At 44.1% G+C, this 20,963-nt stretch overlaps 1 protein-coding gene across 41 annotated transcripts in view; it reads right to left on the bottom strand.

The window, feature by feature from the left end:
- Positions 1-20,963, bottom strand: part of SORBS1 (sorbin and SH3 domain containing 1) — a 1,860,906-nt gene that overhangs the window by 760,149 nt on the left and 1,079,794 nt on the right. For 12 of the 41 annotated variants that reach the window (XM_078643139.1, XM_078643161.1, XM_078643166.1 and 9 more), the window contains exon 1: positions 225-503. The exons of 5 other annotated variants lie outside the window; for them this stretch is intronic. In XM_078643139.1, coding sequence (XP_078499265.1) covers positions 225-256 — 32 coding nt within the window. In that variant the 5' untranslated portion in view covers positions 257-503. Of the gene's footprint in view, positions 1-224; positions 506-20,963 lie in introns of those variants that run through there. 24 more of the 41 variants (XM_078643148.1, XM_078643156.1, XM_078643165.1 and 21 more) reach the window with 8 other exon arrangements.

The raw sequence follows: 20,963 nt of genomic DNA, 5'->3' as shown, positions 1-20,963 counted from the left end.
CTAGCTACAAATTCTTCTTTTTTGGATGTTTACTGTGTTCTTGAAATTTCTGGAAAGTACTGTGAAAGCGCAAACTAAATATAATGTTCAACACAAAGGCCACCTTTGTTCCTGAGAGGCGGGGTAGTCTGAGTACAGACAACCGCGGGAGCTACAGGCCCATTTTAAGACTAAAGGAACAGACAAAAAAAAGTTGTGCACTCGCTAACGTTTGCCAAGCTTACCTTTCGTTGACCTTCTGAGTCCAGCGCGCCATCCCCACTGCCCAATCGTTGTGTTGTTTACGATGCGATGCTCGTCATATATCACAAAGCAGGCCTCGAGGACACAAAGCAGACGTCACGCCACTGTTAGATCCACCCAAGGGCGACAAGAGCTCTGAGGAGCCTCGCTCACCCCTGGAATCTTTAAATACTGCTCCCCCCACATCAGCGCCTAAATTAGCGTTGTTTTGAGGCATGTAGCTGTCACCGGCTTCTTCACAACCCACCTGCCCCTTTTAGCCGCCGGGCATTCCTTCCTGTGTGACAGACACCACGCAGACACGCGTCAGAGGCCACTGCTCGGTTCAATAATGGCGCCAAAGCGAGCGCAGCTCGGAAACGGCTATGTGAGGATATTTAGAAGCAAATATCACCGAACACGGATGATCCTATCGAGCACACTGACTCACGTGCATGCTAAATGTAAAATAAGCATTTCTCTCTCTTCCTCGCTACAGGATCTGTCACTCGGAGGAACAAGTTCATTAGTACCGCGGCCATCAACAGCCGCGCTCCGGTTTCAATGGACGCTTCCAGAATAGCCAGAAGAGTTCCTGCCGCCGGCACCGCTCAGACCCTCGTGAAAATACTCCGCGTTGTACACAGACGGGCGAGATGCCTTCAGCCTCCAGCGCCACCTCTGTTTGGACAGACCGAAGAGTTAAAGTGCCCGGGACGCGTTCCCTGACAGGCGGAGAAATGTGACTCTGGCGACATAAACACGATAGCAATAAGGTGAAACCGGATACATCTTTGCAAGACAGGGGAGTCAACTAGGCTTTCTAAGGACACGCGACACTAATGCTCCACGAAACAATCGGTGAGATCTAGTTTTTGACTAATAAGACCACATGTTTTAATTGTATAAATTCTGTTTTTAATGTAACATGGTTCAGAAATGTAATTAATGAATTTGCAAAATGTATTTTTATGATGGTTTTTAATCATCGAAATAAAGATTTACTGAACTGAACTGACTAATAAATCTATTTTCCTTATAGTAATTGTTTATCCTTTCTCCGCCCTGGCACATCTTGCTCTCACAGTGTTCTGATTGGATGAGCTTTATCCTTTCACTTTGTATTTAATTGAACACTCTTTGAGGTCTGGGTTTTGACACCACAGACGTGAAACAGACCTATTGCTAACAATATATGGAAAGGAATGTATGACGTTACTACACATACTAATACCATGCGTGCCATTACAATACGGGGTATTACTATGTTAGTACGCTTACAACGACCTACCATTACAACACATTATTTTACCAGGAATGTGCCTTTACCACGCATGTCATTACAACGCAAAGGCATGCGTGGTAAAGACAAGTGTGTAAGGTAAGTAACACTACCCTGCCCTACCCTAATTAAACCTTAAATCACTACCACTGACCAACCCCCACCCCTAGTGCTTTAAATGGGCCAGTACTCACCGGTACTGAGTACCAGCACTTCCAAATTGTTCCACCCTGAGTATCGGTACTTCTCCTTGGCCAGGGAGAGTATCGGTACTCTGGGGCAGTTGCCAGGCTTATATTACGAATGTCTAGCAACGTTACTTGGACAGGCGTTGGTTGCTGTTTCTGATGAGGTTGGCTACCAAAGGATGTGTGCATTGACAGACGATCTTAGATGGCGGCCAGCACGGATAAGGCCCCAAATGAACCAAACCTGCTGAGATTTTCTATGTACATAGCTTCTCTCACTCTTCAGCTTCGCCACCTAGAGATCCGGGAGATTACAGCACAGAACCTTGAGGTGAAACGGACGTCCTGTAGTTGTTTTGCAATCATGGGAAAAGCAGTTTCAGAAAATTTGCTAGTGAGACAAAATAATATCTCAAGGAACTTTTTGGTCAGAACTCCTTTTACTTTTGGGCAGTCTGCAGGTAGCGCTACACAAAATTCCAATGTAGCGCTACGCACTACATCCTAAATTGGTATGAATTTGAGAAAAGTTTGTGCGCCTTTCTCCTGTAGTCAGGCCGACAGTGGAGGGGGATGCCACTAATCATCAGGGTTAACACATGCATTTAAAGTACAACTTGGATGTTGCATTCGTAAAAATCAGTTTTAGCGAATGGTGTGCATGTGTAAGTAAGTGTCTGTGTGAGTACCAACTTGTATGTGTGTCACAGATGTGCACTATTAGCTGATATGGAAAGAAGTTATTCTATTTCAGCAGATTATGCTGATAATTTGTCAGTGCAATAGAGTTCTGTGCTGCATAGGCTGCTCATCAACACATAATGAATAGGGCATGCCCAATGGAAATATGAATACTACTTCATATTTTGGCACAGAGAAGTTATAGTGACGCTATGCATAAAACTCCTACATAAGTAAATCAATACTTACCGTGAAAATGCAACCTTATATCTTATATCAACAATACAATTCATATAATTTGTATTTCAGTGCCAGTGTCTGTGAAGTAATATACACACAGTATCTATTTCTCCATCAACATTCCCAGATGTACTCTGAGAATATCTTGGTCTCGTTGGATGCTGGCACCTTGCCCCGCCCCTGACCCCACCCAAAGACCCGCCCATGTCCACAGCTCAATTTGATGAGTACCTGCACTTGTTTTTACCCATTTAAAGCACTGTCCACCCCAATCCCTTCCCTACTCTAAACCCTAAATCACTATCCCTACATGACCCCCAATCCTTTTCCTGCCCTAAACCCTAAAACAGTACCACAGCAAGACCTCCCCTGACTTCCAGTCCTCTCCCTACCCTAAACTCTAAATCACTACCCCTGCACAACCCCGACTCCCAATCCTTTCTCTACCCTAAACTTTGAAACACTACCCTTGCACACCCTCCCCCTGACCCCCAGTCCTCTCCCTACCCAAAACCCTAAATCACTACTCCTGCACCAATCCCCCTTACCTCTCTCTCCTCGTAGTTCCTGGTTCCGTCTGAGAGGCAGAGCACGTCGTTGTGAGGAAGCGGAAGAGCCTCTGTTTCCTCACAACGACGTGGAACCCTTATATCTTTTTACAAGGTATGTGCTTTTACCATACAGACCTTCACACTGAAATAGAGGCATGCGTGATAATAGCACATGCATTGTAAAAAAATGCATAGTAAAGACCTGAAGAACTGAAATCTTCATTCTCAGGGAATACTTACTAATAAAAAAGAACTTGGCACAGAAGCTGAAAATATGAAAAGACATCTTTATTAAATTTAATAAGTGAGGCCACGTCACACAGAAGCCGTAGCAACTGAATGAGGTAGTCTGAGGAATACAGAAAACAGAGGCCTTTTATATGCTTAGGGTTACAAACTTCAGCATACAAGTAAGGGGCAGTCCTAGCTTTTGCAAGCATGCAAAAAATGCCTAACATGGACATGCAAGGTCTGCCAAATGACAAACCCATTTTACAGTTGTCCGGCCCATAATCAATCATTGAACAAACCCAACATTCTTCTTTAGACAAGCCGGACAAACCCATAATAAAAGGACCACAACCCATATCATAAACAGACCATAAAAGAAGGAACAGAAAACAGATAAGGGGTGTGTGTGTGTGTGCATACCAAACTCTACAATGTCCTGTGCTTTGATCCTCAATCTTGATCAGCTAACAGGCAGGAACTGGTTTAACAAGGTCAGCTTCAGGCAACAGGGTCAGTTCACTCAGGTCAAACAGGAGTCAGCATGAACTCGAGCTAAGGTGTACATGTCCTCAAAAGACTAGTTTCAGCCACAATCATGGCCTATGTGAAGGCCACCACAAAATGGCTGCCATACACAAAATGGAACCCACAGGTTCAGAATTCACAGAACCTCAGACCGCGTTGTTACAATGCGTGCGTGGTAACGCTTGCGTTGTAATGGCATGCAGGGTAACAGGCGCGATGTAATGGCTTTTACCCTTATAAAAAGTGGGCTTTAGTTACACCCTTTTCAGCCATTGTTTTTGCTCCAAACAGCCTCTTTAACGTATTAGCTTGTGACTTCGTCAACCACATCATTGGCCAACTCAGTAGAGTATTCACCACTCCCTTAATACTATTGGCTGATTGAGTGTCACCTTTTGCTTCCACTGCAGTGACAGAATTAGAGTGCGATGGACTATTTTACAACTATAGCCCTCTGTCTGCTCTTGCTCTCTCCCTCCCTCATGTCACACTTAATCTGCAAAACCTACATGCATTAACACTTTAAACCCGGACCTATTGGTTTTGCTGATGCATGTTTATTTTGTATTCCGCACTACATGGTAATACATGTGTTTCTTTGCTGTCCCCCTGCTTTTTCCTACTCCTCACCACTGCATGCTCTCTTTTCACTACCCTACTCCGGATGTTTCCCATACCACTCCCGCTGTTAATTCTTCTTAATTTTTCTGTATATTTGTTTACCTTTTTTTGGGGTGCCCAGCAGACGCTAAGTCCTGCTGTGACACTTGCTCCACTTTTTGCTCTTCACGAACCCTTGTTTTTCACTTTTTTTACACTTTTATTTGCCAGTCTTTCAAAGACGTCCCCCATGTTAGAACAATAAATTAAAAATGGCTTCCATGCAACACTATGAAAGCGCACACACTTTACGCGAGCAACCACATCACAACACAGACGTCACAATACACGCATGTGAATGTGTTACAAAGCATTTGTGCACATCGCTGGCCATCTTTGCAAGATTGCCAGCCAAGCATACGCATGCACCTTGAGGCATGCATTTGCATTCATTGGCAGAATGAACTGGCAAACTCAATATTTCAGCCTTTTGGCGCCGAGACCTATTGTCTTTGCAAAGCTTGTTATTCACATAAATAACTAAACAGCAAGTTCTATGCAGTATTTTGATAAGTACCTGAAATAGAAGTAATGAACGCGTTCTCCGATCTTTCCTTAACTTTCTTTACGTGCTCCATCTGAGTGGAGCATGGTGGGAGTATTATTCAAGTTTGGAGCAATAGGCAGAAGGCTAGTCAGGGCTCTCACAGGGGTATTATTTTTTAGGCTAGGGAATAATGTTAATAAAGCCAGCAATATTCCTGATTTTTCGAATTTTGCATTTTGCATACATCCATTAATTTTCTTCAAATTAACCATTATGCAATTTTGCATAATCTTTAGCCTTGCACACATCTCACGTTAAAATGTCTCACGAGATTCCAGTGATAGATGTCTTAACAAAAGCCTTTTTTACTCAAACCAGTCACCTGCCAGTATCTTCCAAATTTTTTATTTTTACCCAAGGTAAACGTTTGAGTAAAAACAATTATGGGAGATACTGTAATATCACATTTCATAAAAAATGTGTCATTTCAATTTTTTTAAGGGAATTTTAAGCCATTTTGCGTGGGAAAAATACGCATTTTTGCCCAGCCCTAATATTTGTTTTATAACTGTCGCAATGAACATCACTGATTTTAAAGCCCCACCTAGTACAAAAAGAGAATGTTAATCAGGCTATATGAGAATATTTCCTGAGATCATTACACAAGTTTATTCGTAGCAATCTCATCATACAATCTCCACTTCTAGAAATCCAAGCATTGACAAAGCCAATGGGTCTCACCCATGACACTGAGGCACAGACCTTTTCTGCTTTGCCATTGCTTTTTCCCCCCAGATAGTAACCATGAGTGCACATGCACAGCAGCCATCTTGGAATGCTTTTTCTTAATGAGACGAAAAAGCATGGCAAGATTGCTGCCATGTATGTGCACGCACTTACATGATCTGTGTCCATCAATTAATGCATTTTATTTTGCATTACGAAAAACACAGTCTGAGATGGCTGTTGTGCAGAAGCAAGAATTGGGATGATTGTCTTAAAGCATAAATAAAGATGGACACAATTGTTTCCAAAAACATTTCAAGAGGGTCACCTTCTGATACTGTGGGCTGAGCACAAGGGGCCTCAGGTGCAAGTGGGCATGAGGGGGGCTCACTCTGTAATAAAGAGAGCAGGGGTGGAAAAGTAAGGAGGAGCACTGAGAGGCAGGCAACGAAGAGAAATAGTCAGTCATGTTCTAGAACTATGGTCGCAACCTGTTAGTTTTATACTGGAACTACCAGTATTTTGAAGTCCCAGAAAGTATAAAAATGAGAAAAACCACGTAAAGCCGATAATTTTCTCCGTATCAGTATACAAGTTTAAAAAGTACATTTAAGAAAAAAAAACATTAAAATATGTTCTGCAGCTGCCTAAATGACCCCTGACTAATAATTATAGTAAACAAAGAAAGGAAGTGTTAAAAATAAATACTGACTATTTCATATAAAGTTCAACTTAAAAATTCGTGCTGTGGCCTTTACAGATGGCTAAAATAAGAACAGAAGGTCGGCATTTCTCTCTAGTAAAGGTGACAACCCTAACTGCATTGCAAGGTCCTTACATCTGCAAGGGAAGGATGTGTTGTAACCTCTCCCTTCCCCTTACCCACCCCTCAATTCACCTAATCAGAACAGGTTGAGACCGAAGTACTCCTTGGACGGGGCAAACTCAAGAATAAGGAGGTGAGCCACTGAATCAGGACATGGAAGAGAGACAAAAAAGCAACTGAATCATGAACAAAGAGTGGACAAAACGGCCACCCTAAGTCTACACTGACTGGCTGCAGTGGGTTTGTTTCCAATAGAGACCTTAGAAGCACAACCATCAGTTCTATTCAGCAGTGGTACGTGGGAAGAATAGATTCAGATTTGGCAGAGCGGTAACACCTTTTTGGCAGTAGAATAACATGGCTGCCACAATGAGCCTCAAGAGTTACATTCATGCAGTGTTTTTGGTTCACAACCTTCTCTCTTTCTAGAGGCACAAAAGATAGCGAAGGACTCGCCCATGGACTATGTAAACAGAGCACCTTCGGTACAATTATACCAACCTCCATGCCTACTTTGGTACAATCATACCACCCTTCAGGCCGTAGCAAATATACAGTCTGTCGGGCTGGAAAGAGTAAGGTCTAGTGGTTCTGACCACCACTTCTGTTCCTGCCATGGTACACATCCAGAGGATTTGTTGGTTCAGTTACAGATGCTTGAATCACATCAGCATTGTAACCAGCCAACAGTTTCCTCACGCGGAGGTCTCAACAGATTGACGGCGGAGAGGACCTATCTGAGTCAGTAGTATTTCATTGCTTCTTGTTGCTCTTATAATCACTGAACTGGTGCACGAACCAGAGAAAATCAAATGAGGAGGAGCATTCAGACTCCTCCCAAGTGACGTCCATGGGAGCATTCATTAGGCCACGCGAACCCAGAACATCCTTGGGGTACGGAACAAAACGCATGCAGTGTTCCATCTTGCAGGCTCCCTTAACAAACGTTAAAGCCACTGCTTACTAATTTACATGAATGTTTTTAATTAAACTCACTTATGATTGCTTTTTATTGTAAAATTTGAGACTTGCATATCAACTGGAATAGAGTGACTTTTTGATAAAGTGTACAAAAATAGAAAGCAACATGCTTTAGAATGCGAGCCATGCACGCATATAACTACCTGCAAAGCCATTTAGGTGCCAAAAAATTGAGGAAGCAAGCGAGAGCTCCAAGAATTTCAAAGAAAACCACAACTTATCGTCTAACCAAAATTTGAGATTCACTTGATTTTACTAGGAGGACAGATAGTGTATTTTACATCAGTGTCAGGCGATATCGCACTGTTGTCAGGAAGTCTTGAACCTACTTCTGCACTTCCGGGCTGGCACACGCTTTAGCACACGTCAGCCACTGAAAATGTAATTTTTGCCCGGACTATCAGTGTAACTGTCACACAATAATTTTTCAGCACAATTGTAAAATTGCCTGGAACCAGTGAAAAATTGCTTATCACTATGCAGGACTTTGAGGAAGTGTCCTGATCATTATAAAGCATTAACAATAAGTTGCATATGTGTTCCTAAGGCACAGCATCTCTAGACCACGGAGAACAGCCTTTACAACGCGGGAATTACCACGCGCTACCATTACAACGCTGCTATTACAACGCAAGTCGTTACAACGACTTGCGCTGGAGGGCGCTGTTGGATAGGGAAAAGTTTAATTTTCTATTCCAACACCTTCCCTACTGTAACGTGGGCTGGAGTTGGAATAGAAAATTAAACTATTCCACTATCCAGCGCTTACAGCGCAAGTCGTTGTAACGACTTGCGTAGTAAAAACAGCGTTGTAATGGCACGCGTGGTAAAAGCCTGCGTTGTAATGTCATACAACCCTAGACCACAGAATAGCCCCTGCTGCACAAGGATTTAGGTGACATTTACTATTTTAGATGTGGGCCAGTCTACTTACCAGTGCATCAGGCCACTGAAAACGTGTACCAACGTTTCTATTGGCAGGCTGGTGCAAGAGTGAACATTTGCACCGAACGATTATTGGTAAAATATATGTTTGAGCGAATTAAATGTGATTTTTGCTCTGATAGGCTTTTCAAATGTCATTCTTCAACTGTTAGCTAATGTGTATTTGTAGTCCACATATGCACCGTGAATTCTACTACTGACCTGGCGCTGATGCTACACTGAGGGAATGTGCTTAGTTGGAAGAGTACTGAACTGCAGTGTGCCATATGTGGGAAGAATTTTAGTACCATACATAAGTGACAAGAGTGGTGCTCTTATCCTGTCCAAGGCTGTAGCACTTAATAGTGTAAAGGCTGGAGGAGTGAGAGACAGAGCGTACACACTTTGTATTTATTAATTGTTGTGCATCTTTCTGCAGGTCTCTCTAGAACCATCTGAGAGCAAGAGTGGTGTTGCCTATCATGTGCTGGATACAGCAGTCATGACATGCTCCATAGGATCCCTGGAGAGATGTGTGAGGGACGAGCATGCATGGACTGATTACAGCCTTCCATGACAAACCATCTTTAGGGCCCTGTGGAGTGATGGTAACACGTCACTTACCTGCAGAAGTTCTTCAAAAACTACTTCAGAGTGCGTGATTTCTCCTGTCGAGCGGACAGAGCAAGGCGGACAACTGGGGCAGCGCTGAGTTTGGCAGCGGCGGCGGACGTCATCGCTGGTTACCAGGCCCGCTGCCGGTCTGGCTTCAGCAGTCTGTCTTCCTGACGCTGGAGGGCAGCGGCGGTGGTACCAGGTGCCAGTGAAGCCTCGCAAAGGTGCACCTGCCCCAAAGTGAGAGGCAAGCGCAGCCGCCATTAGTGGGCGGCCGCAGTGAGTGCGTGCCCTGGGTGGTCCTGCGGATGCGACTCAGCAAGGCCAGGTGCAGCCTGCAGAGCCGCCTCGTGAGCCCCGCTTGCCCCCCTTGACACCAGCCACCAGTCGACCAAATACCAAAATACCAACCAAACAGCCTAACATTCAAACATCCCAACCCTCATTGCCCCACTGCTCCCGCGTCACTCCCAGGGCCTTCTCCCTGGCTGCTAAAAAATAAATAAATAACTTCTAGCAAAGCAGAACAAAGAATAAAGTAGGAACTCTTGTCCACTACCACCAACCACTCTCATGTAGACCCTAAATAGCAGCCCGGCCAGCTTAGCACTAGTTCAGTTCAGACCAGGCTAGATCAGGCCAGACCTTGCAATAGTAGTAGCAGCAAAAAACAGCAAAACCAGGCTTGGGCTCAGAGCAGGACCCTGGTCAGCACTTGCAGCCCACCATCACTGGTACTCCACCAGGGCTAGTTATAACATACCCGGCATGAGATCAGGGAAAACCAGAGGAGGAGTCAAAAAAACAGAAGTCAAGCCCAAGAAAGAAAAGGGGGGGATTACTGGGCATGGATCAAGCGACCAAATCATCTGGACCAGAGTCATTGAATCATATAGAATCAGACTCGCCCAAAAATGGAGAGCCGCTTGGGTCCATAACCACCACAATCGCCACAATTGCTACAATCACCATAAAAGGTGCCACTGACATCAATCCAAATATAGAACCAGAAGGATACAAGAAAAGAGTGCCGCCAGCACCCACCACGCACAACCTTGATTTCAAAGCCAGAAAGCGGGCACTGATAACAGATTTTATACAGGATGCTATACAAAGCGACAACATCACAGACTGTCAAAGCGAACAAAGCAATGTCTTTTTAACCGACAGTTGCAACAATAGAAATAAAACAATTCAGGGCATGGGATTAAATGCGCTCTTTTCCCCAATCAGCACTGCCTCAAGCCTGCAAACAAAGCAGGATCCCCTACACCTATAGCCCTAAACCCTCCTGATATCCGCCAAAGGCACCACCAAATCACTGAGGCTCTTGTCCATATGCAGCCTGACCCAAGCTGGGACCTACTAACAAGCCAAACTCTCTTCTCAGATGAACAGGAATTGCAACCATCAACTCAAAAATCCATAGATAAGCGAACACATCCGCAAATCAACATCCTAAGCCCTTTTGGACAAACACTCTCTCCTACACCCTCGACAGTCCTACGGTTCCCAGAACAACAGGGCTTTACCTATGCTAGCGCCCAAGATCTTGATACCCTTGCCTTATCACTTGGCTTACACAAAACGGCACAGCAACCCAGCCAGGAAACATCTCACTATAAATCAAGCGGGTGTTCACTAATTGATTCCAAAAAGTCAACCTCAGCCTGTTTCAGCTTACCCATTACAAGAGAAAAAAACATGCAATATCAGCAACTCATCGTACCAAATGTTCCAACCTTTCCAACTAGATCAACCAGACTGTCCCCAGTCAGAAGCATCAATTGGCTCTTCAATAGCTGCTGTATGGCCCCACCTGTTAAACACAATTCATACTATCGGAAAGGCAATGATATACCACACTGATAAGTTAGACACCAAAGTCGAGCTTCTAAACATCTTAGCCACTCACGTTCAGGGTATTGAACAAAATATGCACGCTCTTTAACGCGATGATCACGAAGGTCCAGCAAGATCGGGACACATCGTATCATATGTGTCACTGCCCCCAAATAATCGACAAACTAGCAGTGGTTTCAACCTTCATGTCAGAACTACAAAAGGATAATAGGCTCTGAACAAGATGCACCAAGGGGAGAGGATCAGTTGCGCCTCGAGATCCCCAGGAGCCAAAGTCAAAATGAAAAGAAGACTCACGACGCCCCGGAGTAGGCATGCTCAACCACACTTGACGCATTGAGCAAATGCAGCCAGGCAGGCGCATTAGACGCGCCGACCACGAACAACAGCCTGCACACGGCAGCACAAGTAAACTCCAAACAGAAACAAGTGACAGCCTCCCTGACGTAGAGGGAAAGAAAACGCCTGAGGAAAGCAAGGAAAAGCAACCCAATCCATCAGGGGCCCAACACAATTTCTCCATCAATCAAGTCTGACAGAATATCAGAAAACGACTACACAGAACAAAACACCTCGAAACACAGCAAACATTCAGGACCACTCCACTCCATCTACAAAAGAGGCAAATGCCTCAAATAGCCCCTAACAACAACAAAACCCACTAACTCCACCAAAGAAAGAATATAGCATATTCAATACCTCGGACGAGCGAGAAATAAAAAAAACAACCACCCAAGTCAGTTAAAAAAATCTACATTACACAAACAGCTTGGGGCGAAACGTCTGAAATAAGAATATCTAGCCCACAAGAGGCTGCCAGCAACAGGCTAGCCATCCGGGAAGTGAGGTGCAATAACGAAGAGGCCAAGTCCAAAGCGCATCGCTTGGGAGGCGAGGAGGTCAACCCTGCCATAAGCCCCTGAAACACTCAACAAAATAGAGCACGAGACTACTCAAACCAATCCTAGACCACTCAGCACCCACCAAGGCAATAACAGAGACTCCAAGTGTCCTAGCCAAATAACAACAAATCTATCCTCCCCACAAAGGCCACAATAAGATAGATCTGGTCCCACATTATGTCTCGAGGGGAGCGCACAACATTATAAATAAGGCTCCCTGTTTTCCGTTTTTACTGATTTTTACAGATGAATACACACAGAAAACCATATATTTTCTGTCTGCATTTATTTTTTAATGTGGAAAAATACAGAAAATGGTGCTTCTTTAAGTGAACCTCCGTGCTGTCTTTCATAAATTATAGCTGAACAGCTGACAGCATAAGAAATGAAAAAACAGGATGAGTTTTCTTCAAATAACGGCATTTGTGACCATGCATTTGTGGTATAATGTAAATATTTATCAGTGGATGTATTTTTATGTAAAATTTGGCAGCTAAAACATGACAAACATCAGAGTATGAGCATGCATCGATCAGTTAGGTAAATATGGAAATGTACAGTTTTACAACTTGATTTTTATGCAAAACACATAATAAATATGGATAAATACAGATAAAATGGCAAAAAAAAACAAATATGGATAAATACAGACAGAAATGTAAAAAAAATAAACACCATAAAACCGGGAGCCCTAATTATAAACAGAAGTGCATTACTAAAACTACTTAAGGCTCTTCCAACTCTGAGCCGTATCAAAACCAGTGATCTGGAAAGTATAGAGTTCAAACCCAATCTCAATCAAACTGGCCACGATATCACAACAGTAACATGGACGGATCACTCCTTTGTCGAACAAATTTGGAGGCATAAGGAGTCCTTCTCCAAATCGGGCATTGAGTTAAGAAAGGTGGAGCACCTCAGCTATCCAAGCCCGCTACACCGACACAATCAGGCAGAGGGCATCCTAAAAGGTGCTAAAGGACTGGATGAGCCCAGAACAACAGGAAAATCACCATCACTTTCGCCCATCCTGAAGCAACTACATCCTCAGACACCTGGCAGATGACTGCCTTAACATCCAATTATGGAATAGCATGATCAAAACGACATAAGAACCCTAAAACAATCCAGGGATGTACGATCTGTTCATGGAATGTGAATGGCTTGAGTACAAAACTCGAAGAGGCTGAATTTGTAGAATTTATCATACAGCATGATATACTCCTACTACAAGAATCATGGCAGACAAACAACTCACCAATAGTAGGTTATAAAGAATATCTCAACCCAGCAATAAGAGATACAAAGAATGGAAGGGCAAAAGGCGGCCTTTCGATCTACATCTCGACAGACATTCCATGGAAAGTTTCTGCCATCGACCTTACCTCCTGTATTAAACTTGGCGTTTCGCCGTCAATCAGATTGCTAATCCTGAACATTTATATCCACCCTGGCGCCAAACAAAAGGGTCCAAGAACCAAGCTACTGATCGTAGCACTAGAAACACTAACACGTATTCACCCTGAAGCTAACATAATACTCTCCGGGGACTTTAACATGAATCTACTACAAGGCAGGGAAAAAAATGTATCATGCCTCACACAGGCAAGACAATGTAACACAAGCAGACGGGACATACAGGGCAAGCGATGGGCAACTTGCCTCGAAGAACTTTCATTGAACACGCTAAACGGACGAGGGCAGTTGGACAGCCCCGCAGCATACACTAGAGTGACAAACAAAACAGGAACAACTATCGATTACACCCTGACGGACCCAGATCTCCTGGCTCTAATCCCTGACTTTCAAATAAAGGAAAGAGCGGAAAGAGACTACCATCCTCAAACTTTCAAACTGACCACAACTCCAACCAGGTCCGGTCAAGCTAAGGCCATGTCATTATCAAGTCAATCTTATAACTTGAAATGCCTCACCTGGAACAAGAACAACAAAGATAGCATCATGGGGGCATGCATTACATTACTAGCATCAGCAGAAGTGGAAACTCCGTGCATAAAGGCTTGGGAGACGTTACCATAGAACTAAACAAAACATTCTCCAACCAAGCAAACTGTCACAAAGCCCATAGACCAACCAGGGCAGCCTGGTACACAAACAACCTGAGGACAAAAAAAACAAACACTTGAACAAACAATTAAGATTACTGCGAATCGAGGTCCCAGAATTGTCACAGCAGACTCTGATGTCAATAGTAAAAATAAAAAAAGTTCGAAAAAATAAATCAGTGTGACCAAGCAAGCATACAAAGAAACATTTTGGACGATACTCCTCCATGCGAGTAAGCAAAGAGATTCCAAACTCTTTCGGGAAAACATCCATGACGATGGCAAAAATCGTCACTTCAACTTCGACATAATGGAGGACACATGGAGAGCGCACATCGAATTAATATATAACAGAATGCCAAGCTCAGGCGAGCCAAACACCCTTAACCCGGTAAAACCGATGGGGATGGAGACCAGGGAGACAATAACTCATACGGTCTAAAAACCACCTGCCTCAGAGAAAATTGAGATCAAAATTGGTACACCACAATCTAAGACTCCGCTCCAATATCAGAATAATCAAAAAGACAACAACACTCAACCAGAAACATGGGAGAAAACTAGGTTAGCACCACCGGAATTTCTCCTACAGATCACACAAGAGCAAATATTGAAAACCATAAAAAAATCTGAGAGCAGGCGGAGCACCAGGGTCAAACGGCTTGCCAAGTGCACTATTCAGACAAGACCCAGTCTGGCCATCTTACATCTCTGTTCAGAAACATCATGGAGTCCAGCATGATCCCAGACTCCTGGTAAGGAAGTATTTTACAACCAATCTATAAATCGGGGGCATGCTGCGACCCATCCAATTATAGACTGATAGCAATTATTGATGTAGAGGCAAAAAACTACGCATCATATCAGTTGACAGACCCGGAAGGCTGGGTCAGCCACACAAACCTCATCCAAAACACACAAACAGGATTTCGGGCGAAGATGGGTACCCTGACGAACATATCTGCAGTCACTCTTTTTGCTAACCAAGCCATTGCAAAATTGAACATCTTGTATGCGTGTTTTATAGACCCGATAGCAGCCTTTGATAAAGTCCAGAGAACGGAACTATGGGCAAAAATTAAAACATGGGGAGCCCCAACTAAATTACTGGAAAAAAAGGAGACGGGCGAAGCCTAACAAATAAAATACTAACAAGTAATAGCCTAAAACAGGGGTGCGTGCTGGCCCCCTGTTTACTTAACATCTATACAGCCGACTTAGAGAAAAACCTTTGCCCGCTACAAGTTGATCCCCCAAAATTGGGGAAAACATCAATAGTAAGTCTCCAATACGCAGATGACATTGTCCTCTTATCACAAACACCACTAGGGCTGCAGCGGCTGATCTCCCAACTAGGGGCATACACCATCTCTGCTCAACTAGAAATTAACTATCAAAAATCGAAAGTCATGTGCTTTTCAAATTGCACAAAAAACGCACTAAATTCACTTGGTCTTTAGATGACAAACCTTTGTTTCAGGTGGACTCATATAAATACCTAGGGTTCCACCTAGACCACCATCTCAATTTAAAGCAACACCTGGTCCAAGGGCCAATAAAAGCCAAGCTCCTATTCACATTAAAAACCTTGCAGAAAGAAGTCAGCAGCTGTTCAACAAGCCATTTGCTTAAGGTCATCGCAGCAACATTTTTGCCATCCATATCGTATGGATTGGAAATGATAAATGTAAAGGACTCGTCAGCTTTAAACACAGCACATTCTAGGGCCAGATGTAGGAAGCCAAATAGCGACCGCAAACGCCGAAACCTACTCACAAAATAAGGCATCGCAAATATTGTAATTCCTTATTTTGTAATTGCATTGAAGGAATCGCAAATTGTGATTCCTTAAATGCAATGTAAGTAGCACATAAGAAAGTGCACTTTAGCCTTAAGGAATCGCTTATTACCACCAACTTCAAGTTGGTGGTAATTAGCGATTTCCTTTAAAAAAGCACTTTTTTTGCTTTTTTAAAAAGTGCCATGTGGCACACATTCATGCCCCTAGGGAATGTGTGCGTGCCACATGTGCACACATGCACATTTCAGGGGTGCAACAGGGTGTCCTTTTGGAACCCTTGCGCCCGGAATTTGCGAGTGCCTCTTGGTTACTCGCATATTGCGGGCACAAATCCTAATCATTCCTATGGGCCTCTTGGCCCATAGGAATGAATGGGATGGTGTTCCCTGATTGCGAATCTCAATTTACGATTCGCAATTAAGGAATATTAAGGTATCGCAAATATTTTTGTGATTCCTACCTACACTCAATTTAGCGAGTCCTTAATAGCGATTCGGTAAAAATCACTATTAAGGACTCGCTAAATTCAAATTACCTACATCTGGCCCCATGTCTTTTTGAGAAACTGTTCTCAATTCCACGTCACATCTCACAAGCACAGATTAAACTTGAATTTGGTCTAAAAAAGCAGATACCGGCAAGACAAGGAGCCTAGGTTAAATACTATTGGAAGATGAGGGCAGCAGAATATAACACCTTAGACCAGAGGTCTTCAAACTTTTTGATGCCAAGACCCCCTTGTAAAACCATTTTAGGCTTTAGGACCCCCTTCCAATAAAAGTTTCTAGAAACTGGTACTCATCATCAACAACTATCGACAACCATAAATGGGCCTGTTAGACATCATCACATCCATCCATCCATCATTCATCCACCGACACTTTCACACATCTATCCATCCATCCTTCATCCATCCACCCTTTCATCCTTCAATCCATACATCATCCTTCATCCATCCACCCTTTCATCCTTACATCCATCCTTTACCCATCCCCCCTTCCATCCATCATTCATCCACCCACCTTTTCACACATCTATCCATCCTTCATCCATGCAACCTTTTGTCCATCCATACATCCATCCTCATCCATCTACCGTTTCATCCTTCCTTCCATCCATACATCCATCCTTCATCCATCCACCCTTTCATCCATCCATTCACCCATCATTCATCCACCCACCTTTTCACACATCCATCCATCATGATCCATGCAACCATCCATCCTTCATCCATCCACCCTTTCATCCACTCATCCACCCACCTTTTCTGTGCCTCTCTCATGGGGATGGGAGGGGGGTGTCAGTATCTCTCTGCGTCTTCTTCTTCCTCTATCATGGGAGGGCATCTCTGTGCCTCCCTGCTGGGGGCGGAGGGCGGACAGGCTGTAACAACATCTCACCTGAAGAACAGACTCTCAGGCAAATTTCTCCCGCACAGGCGCCGCCAGGTATGAGGGTTCGTGCTTTGTGCTTTACAGCCTTCTCCCCCAGCCACCCTCCCCTGCCCCCATCCCTTCCCCTCCTCGTGTATGTGAGCCGGGCTTAAACACCTTCAGGGACACACACAAAGCCGCACTCGAGTACTTCACAGGTCTTTAAAAGACCTTTTACTTGTTAATGTGGCTTTGTTGTTTTTCACCCCTCGGTGTGAATTAGGCCTCCGCCGTAAGCACCCTTAATCAGCCCGACACCAAACTGACAATCTGCGACCCCCTTCCCAGGACTCCACGACCCCCCTGGGGGTCGCGCCCCACAGATTGAAGACCCCTGCCTTAGACCATTATTGCTGGGAGGAGATCGAAAAACAATCCAGGCAAAGTAAGTCCGTAATCCATGTTTTAAAAGCATCACTTTCCGCATTACAGCTAGACGCGGCTTGGCTCACAACAACAACTTACTCTGGGTTGAAAAATGCTTCAAACAAAGCCATCAAGCATCATTCACTGACAATAGATGAAGCCGCCCCCGCCAAGAAACCTCATGCATGGGCGTTAATTAACCCTGGGCAGTGAACTCTGCTCCGCAGGCGGAGTTTGCAGAGTTTTCCGCACTCCCCGTTACGCGGAGCTCGCGGAGTTCCTAAAAACTTCGCTCAGCGGAGCAGAGTTTTTTCCCTCTCTCACGCTGGTCAACGTCAAGTTGGTGACCGCGAGCGAGGAAAATCAACCTCCCGGCAACACTTTTCCTCGTTTGCAATCGTCAACATCAAGTTGGTGAGCGCGAGCATGGAAAATCAACCTCCCGGCGAGATTTCTCAATGCGGGGGGGGGGTCAGGTTTCTCATTGCAATTGGTCGCATATGCTCGTGACTGCTCGCATTGAGAAACAGCCCATTTGCGTTGAAAAGCTGCTGCTCAAGTAAAAATCTACTCAAGCGGCAGAAAAGGAAACCAGTGACCGCTTGCGCTGTCCATGGTGCCGTACGTGATGATTGCACAGAGCGGACAAACATCCGGCACTGGGCAATCACTGCAAACTGCATTTTTCTATCATACTCCGCTGCTTGCGGAGCTCCGCGTAGTGCAACTCCACCGAGGGTAAGCTGTAATACAATCCTACAAAATGTTGAAACACCAACCGTACTTGTCGGAACATTTTTCATACCATAAAAGTTGAACTTGACATTACTAAGGCGAAAGATCTCACTCCAAAATGGAAACGGACGTGGGCGTTAAAGGTATGCTGCCTTTGCGGACAAGGAGACAAGTCAATATTACACCTCCTATGCATTTGCCCTGCACTATTTAGACACTTGGAAAACACTCCTTCAGGAAACAATGTGGAGCAACAAATAAGGACCTGCAGAGCGGCCGTTGTAAAATGCCTCAGTATCTCGTCAGTTCAACTGTCCTGCAAGGCCATAAAACTTTGGAACATAGCGGCAAAAGAACTGGACAAGAATGAGTGGTGAATCCAACCAAACAAGACGGAACTGCTATTCTTACTCATTATCATTTACTCATTTTTTTTTATCTGGTCAGTCATTCCTTCTTATTCATCTAAATGTCTCCTCTCCTTTACATACACAACTTCTGACTTGTCCACATTTGTTTTCTTTTTCTTTACCCCACTGTCTTTTAACCGGATTAATTGACTTGTAGTTTTATGCATCCTGGTGGATTGTTCCATCGTTTTTTCATTTAAAAAAATCAAATAAAAGTATTTTACACAAGATTTCAGAGTGTGAGGGGAATAATAGACAGCTGTGCGCAGGTCATTGAAAACCAGAGGAGGAGCTCTTGAAAATGGCTCCAGGGTGTTATGGCGATCCATCCATGATAAAGGATTGATTTCAAAAGGCCCTATGTACCAGAGGAGCTACTTAAAGCATGCACCAGTTACAGGTAGCTAGCTTAAGCACCCAATAGGGTGAACAGCTTGACAGCCTACAGCATACACCACACACAAGCAGCCATTGTACATGACCTGAAGACACAGTTCATATCAGTTTTAAAGAGTCCACCTAAAAGTGACAAGCAGCAGCCCATTTCAGACACTGGATACATGTCCCCTTAGTAATATTCTAGTATTAGTTGAAAGACACTGAAGGGTGACGACATGTATGCAGAGAGCGGAAAGCCCACATCATGCACTGATTACAGTTTGCCAGGTAGAATGTTCTACTTGGTTCACCTAAAAGTGCAACACTGAGCCTGCCCTGATTTTAGGTAGATAGGTTGAATGACCAATAGGACAACCCAGGAGAAACATGAGCAGCCCATTGCCCACACACACTGGTTATAGTAGCCCACTTGAGTCCTTCTTGTATCTTTGTTTGCTTGGACCGGATCTCAGAAGTTGCTACGTTTTTGATGAATCAGGCTATCGGAGTGGATCTGCTTCCCTAGTTAGGGAAAAGTCAGGTCTTGGCTTCCTTTCTAAACTTTAGATGAGCTTTTGTATTCTTCATTTTATTGGCAAGGAGTGCCAAAATGTTGCCTTTTCTCCCGAAAAGTATGCCCCGCCCTCAGTGCGCTCCTTGCTGGAGAGAATGCGGTCTAGCACAGTGATTTATTTAGTAAGAACCTTTGGAATTTGGTTTGGAGGAACAATAGGCCTTTGCCTTGGAGAGCCTATGCATGATGCAGAGAGCTTTGAAGGCAAAGCATCTGCCTATGGGTATCCAGTGAAGTGCCCACCACCTTGCTGTTCGCTACTTACCATTCGCAACGTAAAAGGAGAGGCGCCTCTAGGCACAGGCCGTCTCTGTATCCTACATGTGACCTTATGAGAATGATAATGGCAGATAGCTTCTGATCGTAACTCAGGTTTGTAAAGGCACTTTGAAGAGTTTTTTTTTATGTAGAAGGCAATTCTTGTAACAGGTTGAAATCCATAATTGCTCCAAAAAGTCTGATTTCCTCAGGTATTGATGGTAGGGCCTCAGGCTCCTTGTAGCAAATAGTTCTAGATTGGTAGTTATCCCATAATTCTTAGGCCAGGATATCAGTTGGGGAGGAGGTGAATTTAAATGGCTGAACAGCATCCAGTCATCAATAGATCGGAATCACTGATTAAATCTTGGCAATTCAAGGTGCTTCAGATATTCCAGTTTTAGTATTAGAAGGTTGAAGGAACTGATCCAAGGGCGGTTTCTCTATAGGGGCCTGTGGACATTGACCCCCTACTGCGAGCCCCCACACCTGAAACTGACTGATTATTTTCTCCTAAATACTTACCCCGTACTGTGGTTCATTTTCCCCCATTAGGCACGGGGTTACAACGCTCTCGCTCCCGGATTTATTGTGACGACCAGGAGCAGCTGAGGCAGTGTAATCTGAACTGCGCATGTCAGACTGGCCGGTGTTTTTGCTGTGGGACTAGCATGCACTTATTTACAATCAGGCAGCGAGACACAGGACAATCTAACCTCATGTGTTTTGGTTTTCAGTTGCAAGCTGACGGTGTGATGAATCCAGATGTCAAGATAAGATTATGTTTATTTTTAAGAGTATAACGGGTGTTAAATGCTTTATAAATACAAAGTGTCCCGATCACCTCTGTACTGCAGAATGGATTTCGTAATGCAGAAGTGATTGGGGCAGATTCTATTTATAAATGACTTACCGTCTGTTATAAGCATTTTTAACTTTTAGCGTCCCCCCGCCAATTTCAAAAGTCCCAGTCACCACTGAGCTGATCAGGTCTGGTAAGGACATAAGAGAGATTTGAACAGGAATGGAGATATGTTT

This window comes from Lissotriton helveticus, chromosome 5_1 (genome assembly GCF_964261635.1).
Source record: "Lissotriton helveticus chromosome 5_1, aLisHel1.1, whole genome shotgun sequence".
Taxonomy (NCBI): Eukaryota; Metazoa; Chordata; class Amphibia; order Caudata; family Salamandridae; genus Lissotriton; species Lissotriton helveticus.
Note: the sequence above shows the minus strand (reverse complement) of the source record. Positions and strands in the feature narration are given on the sequence as shown.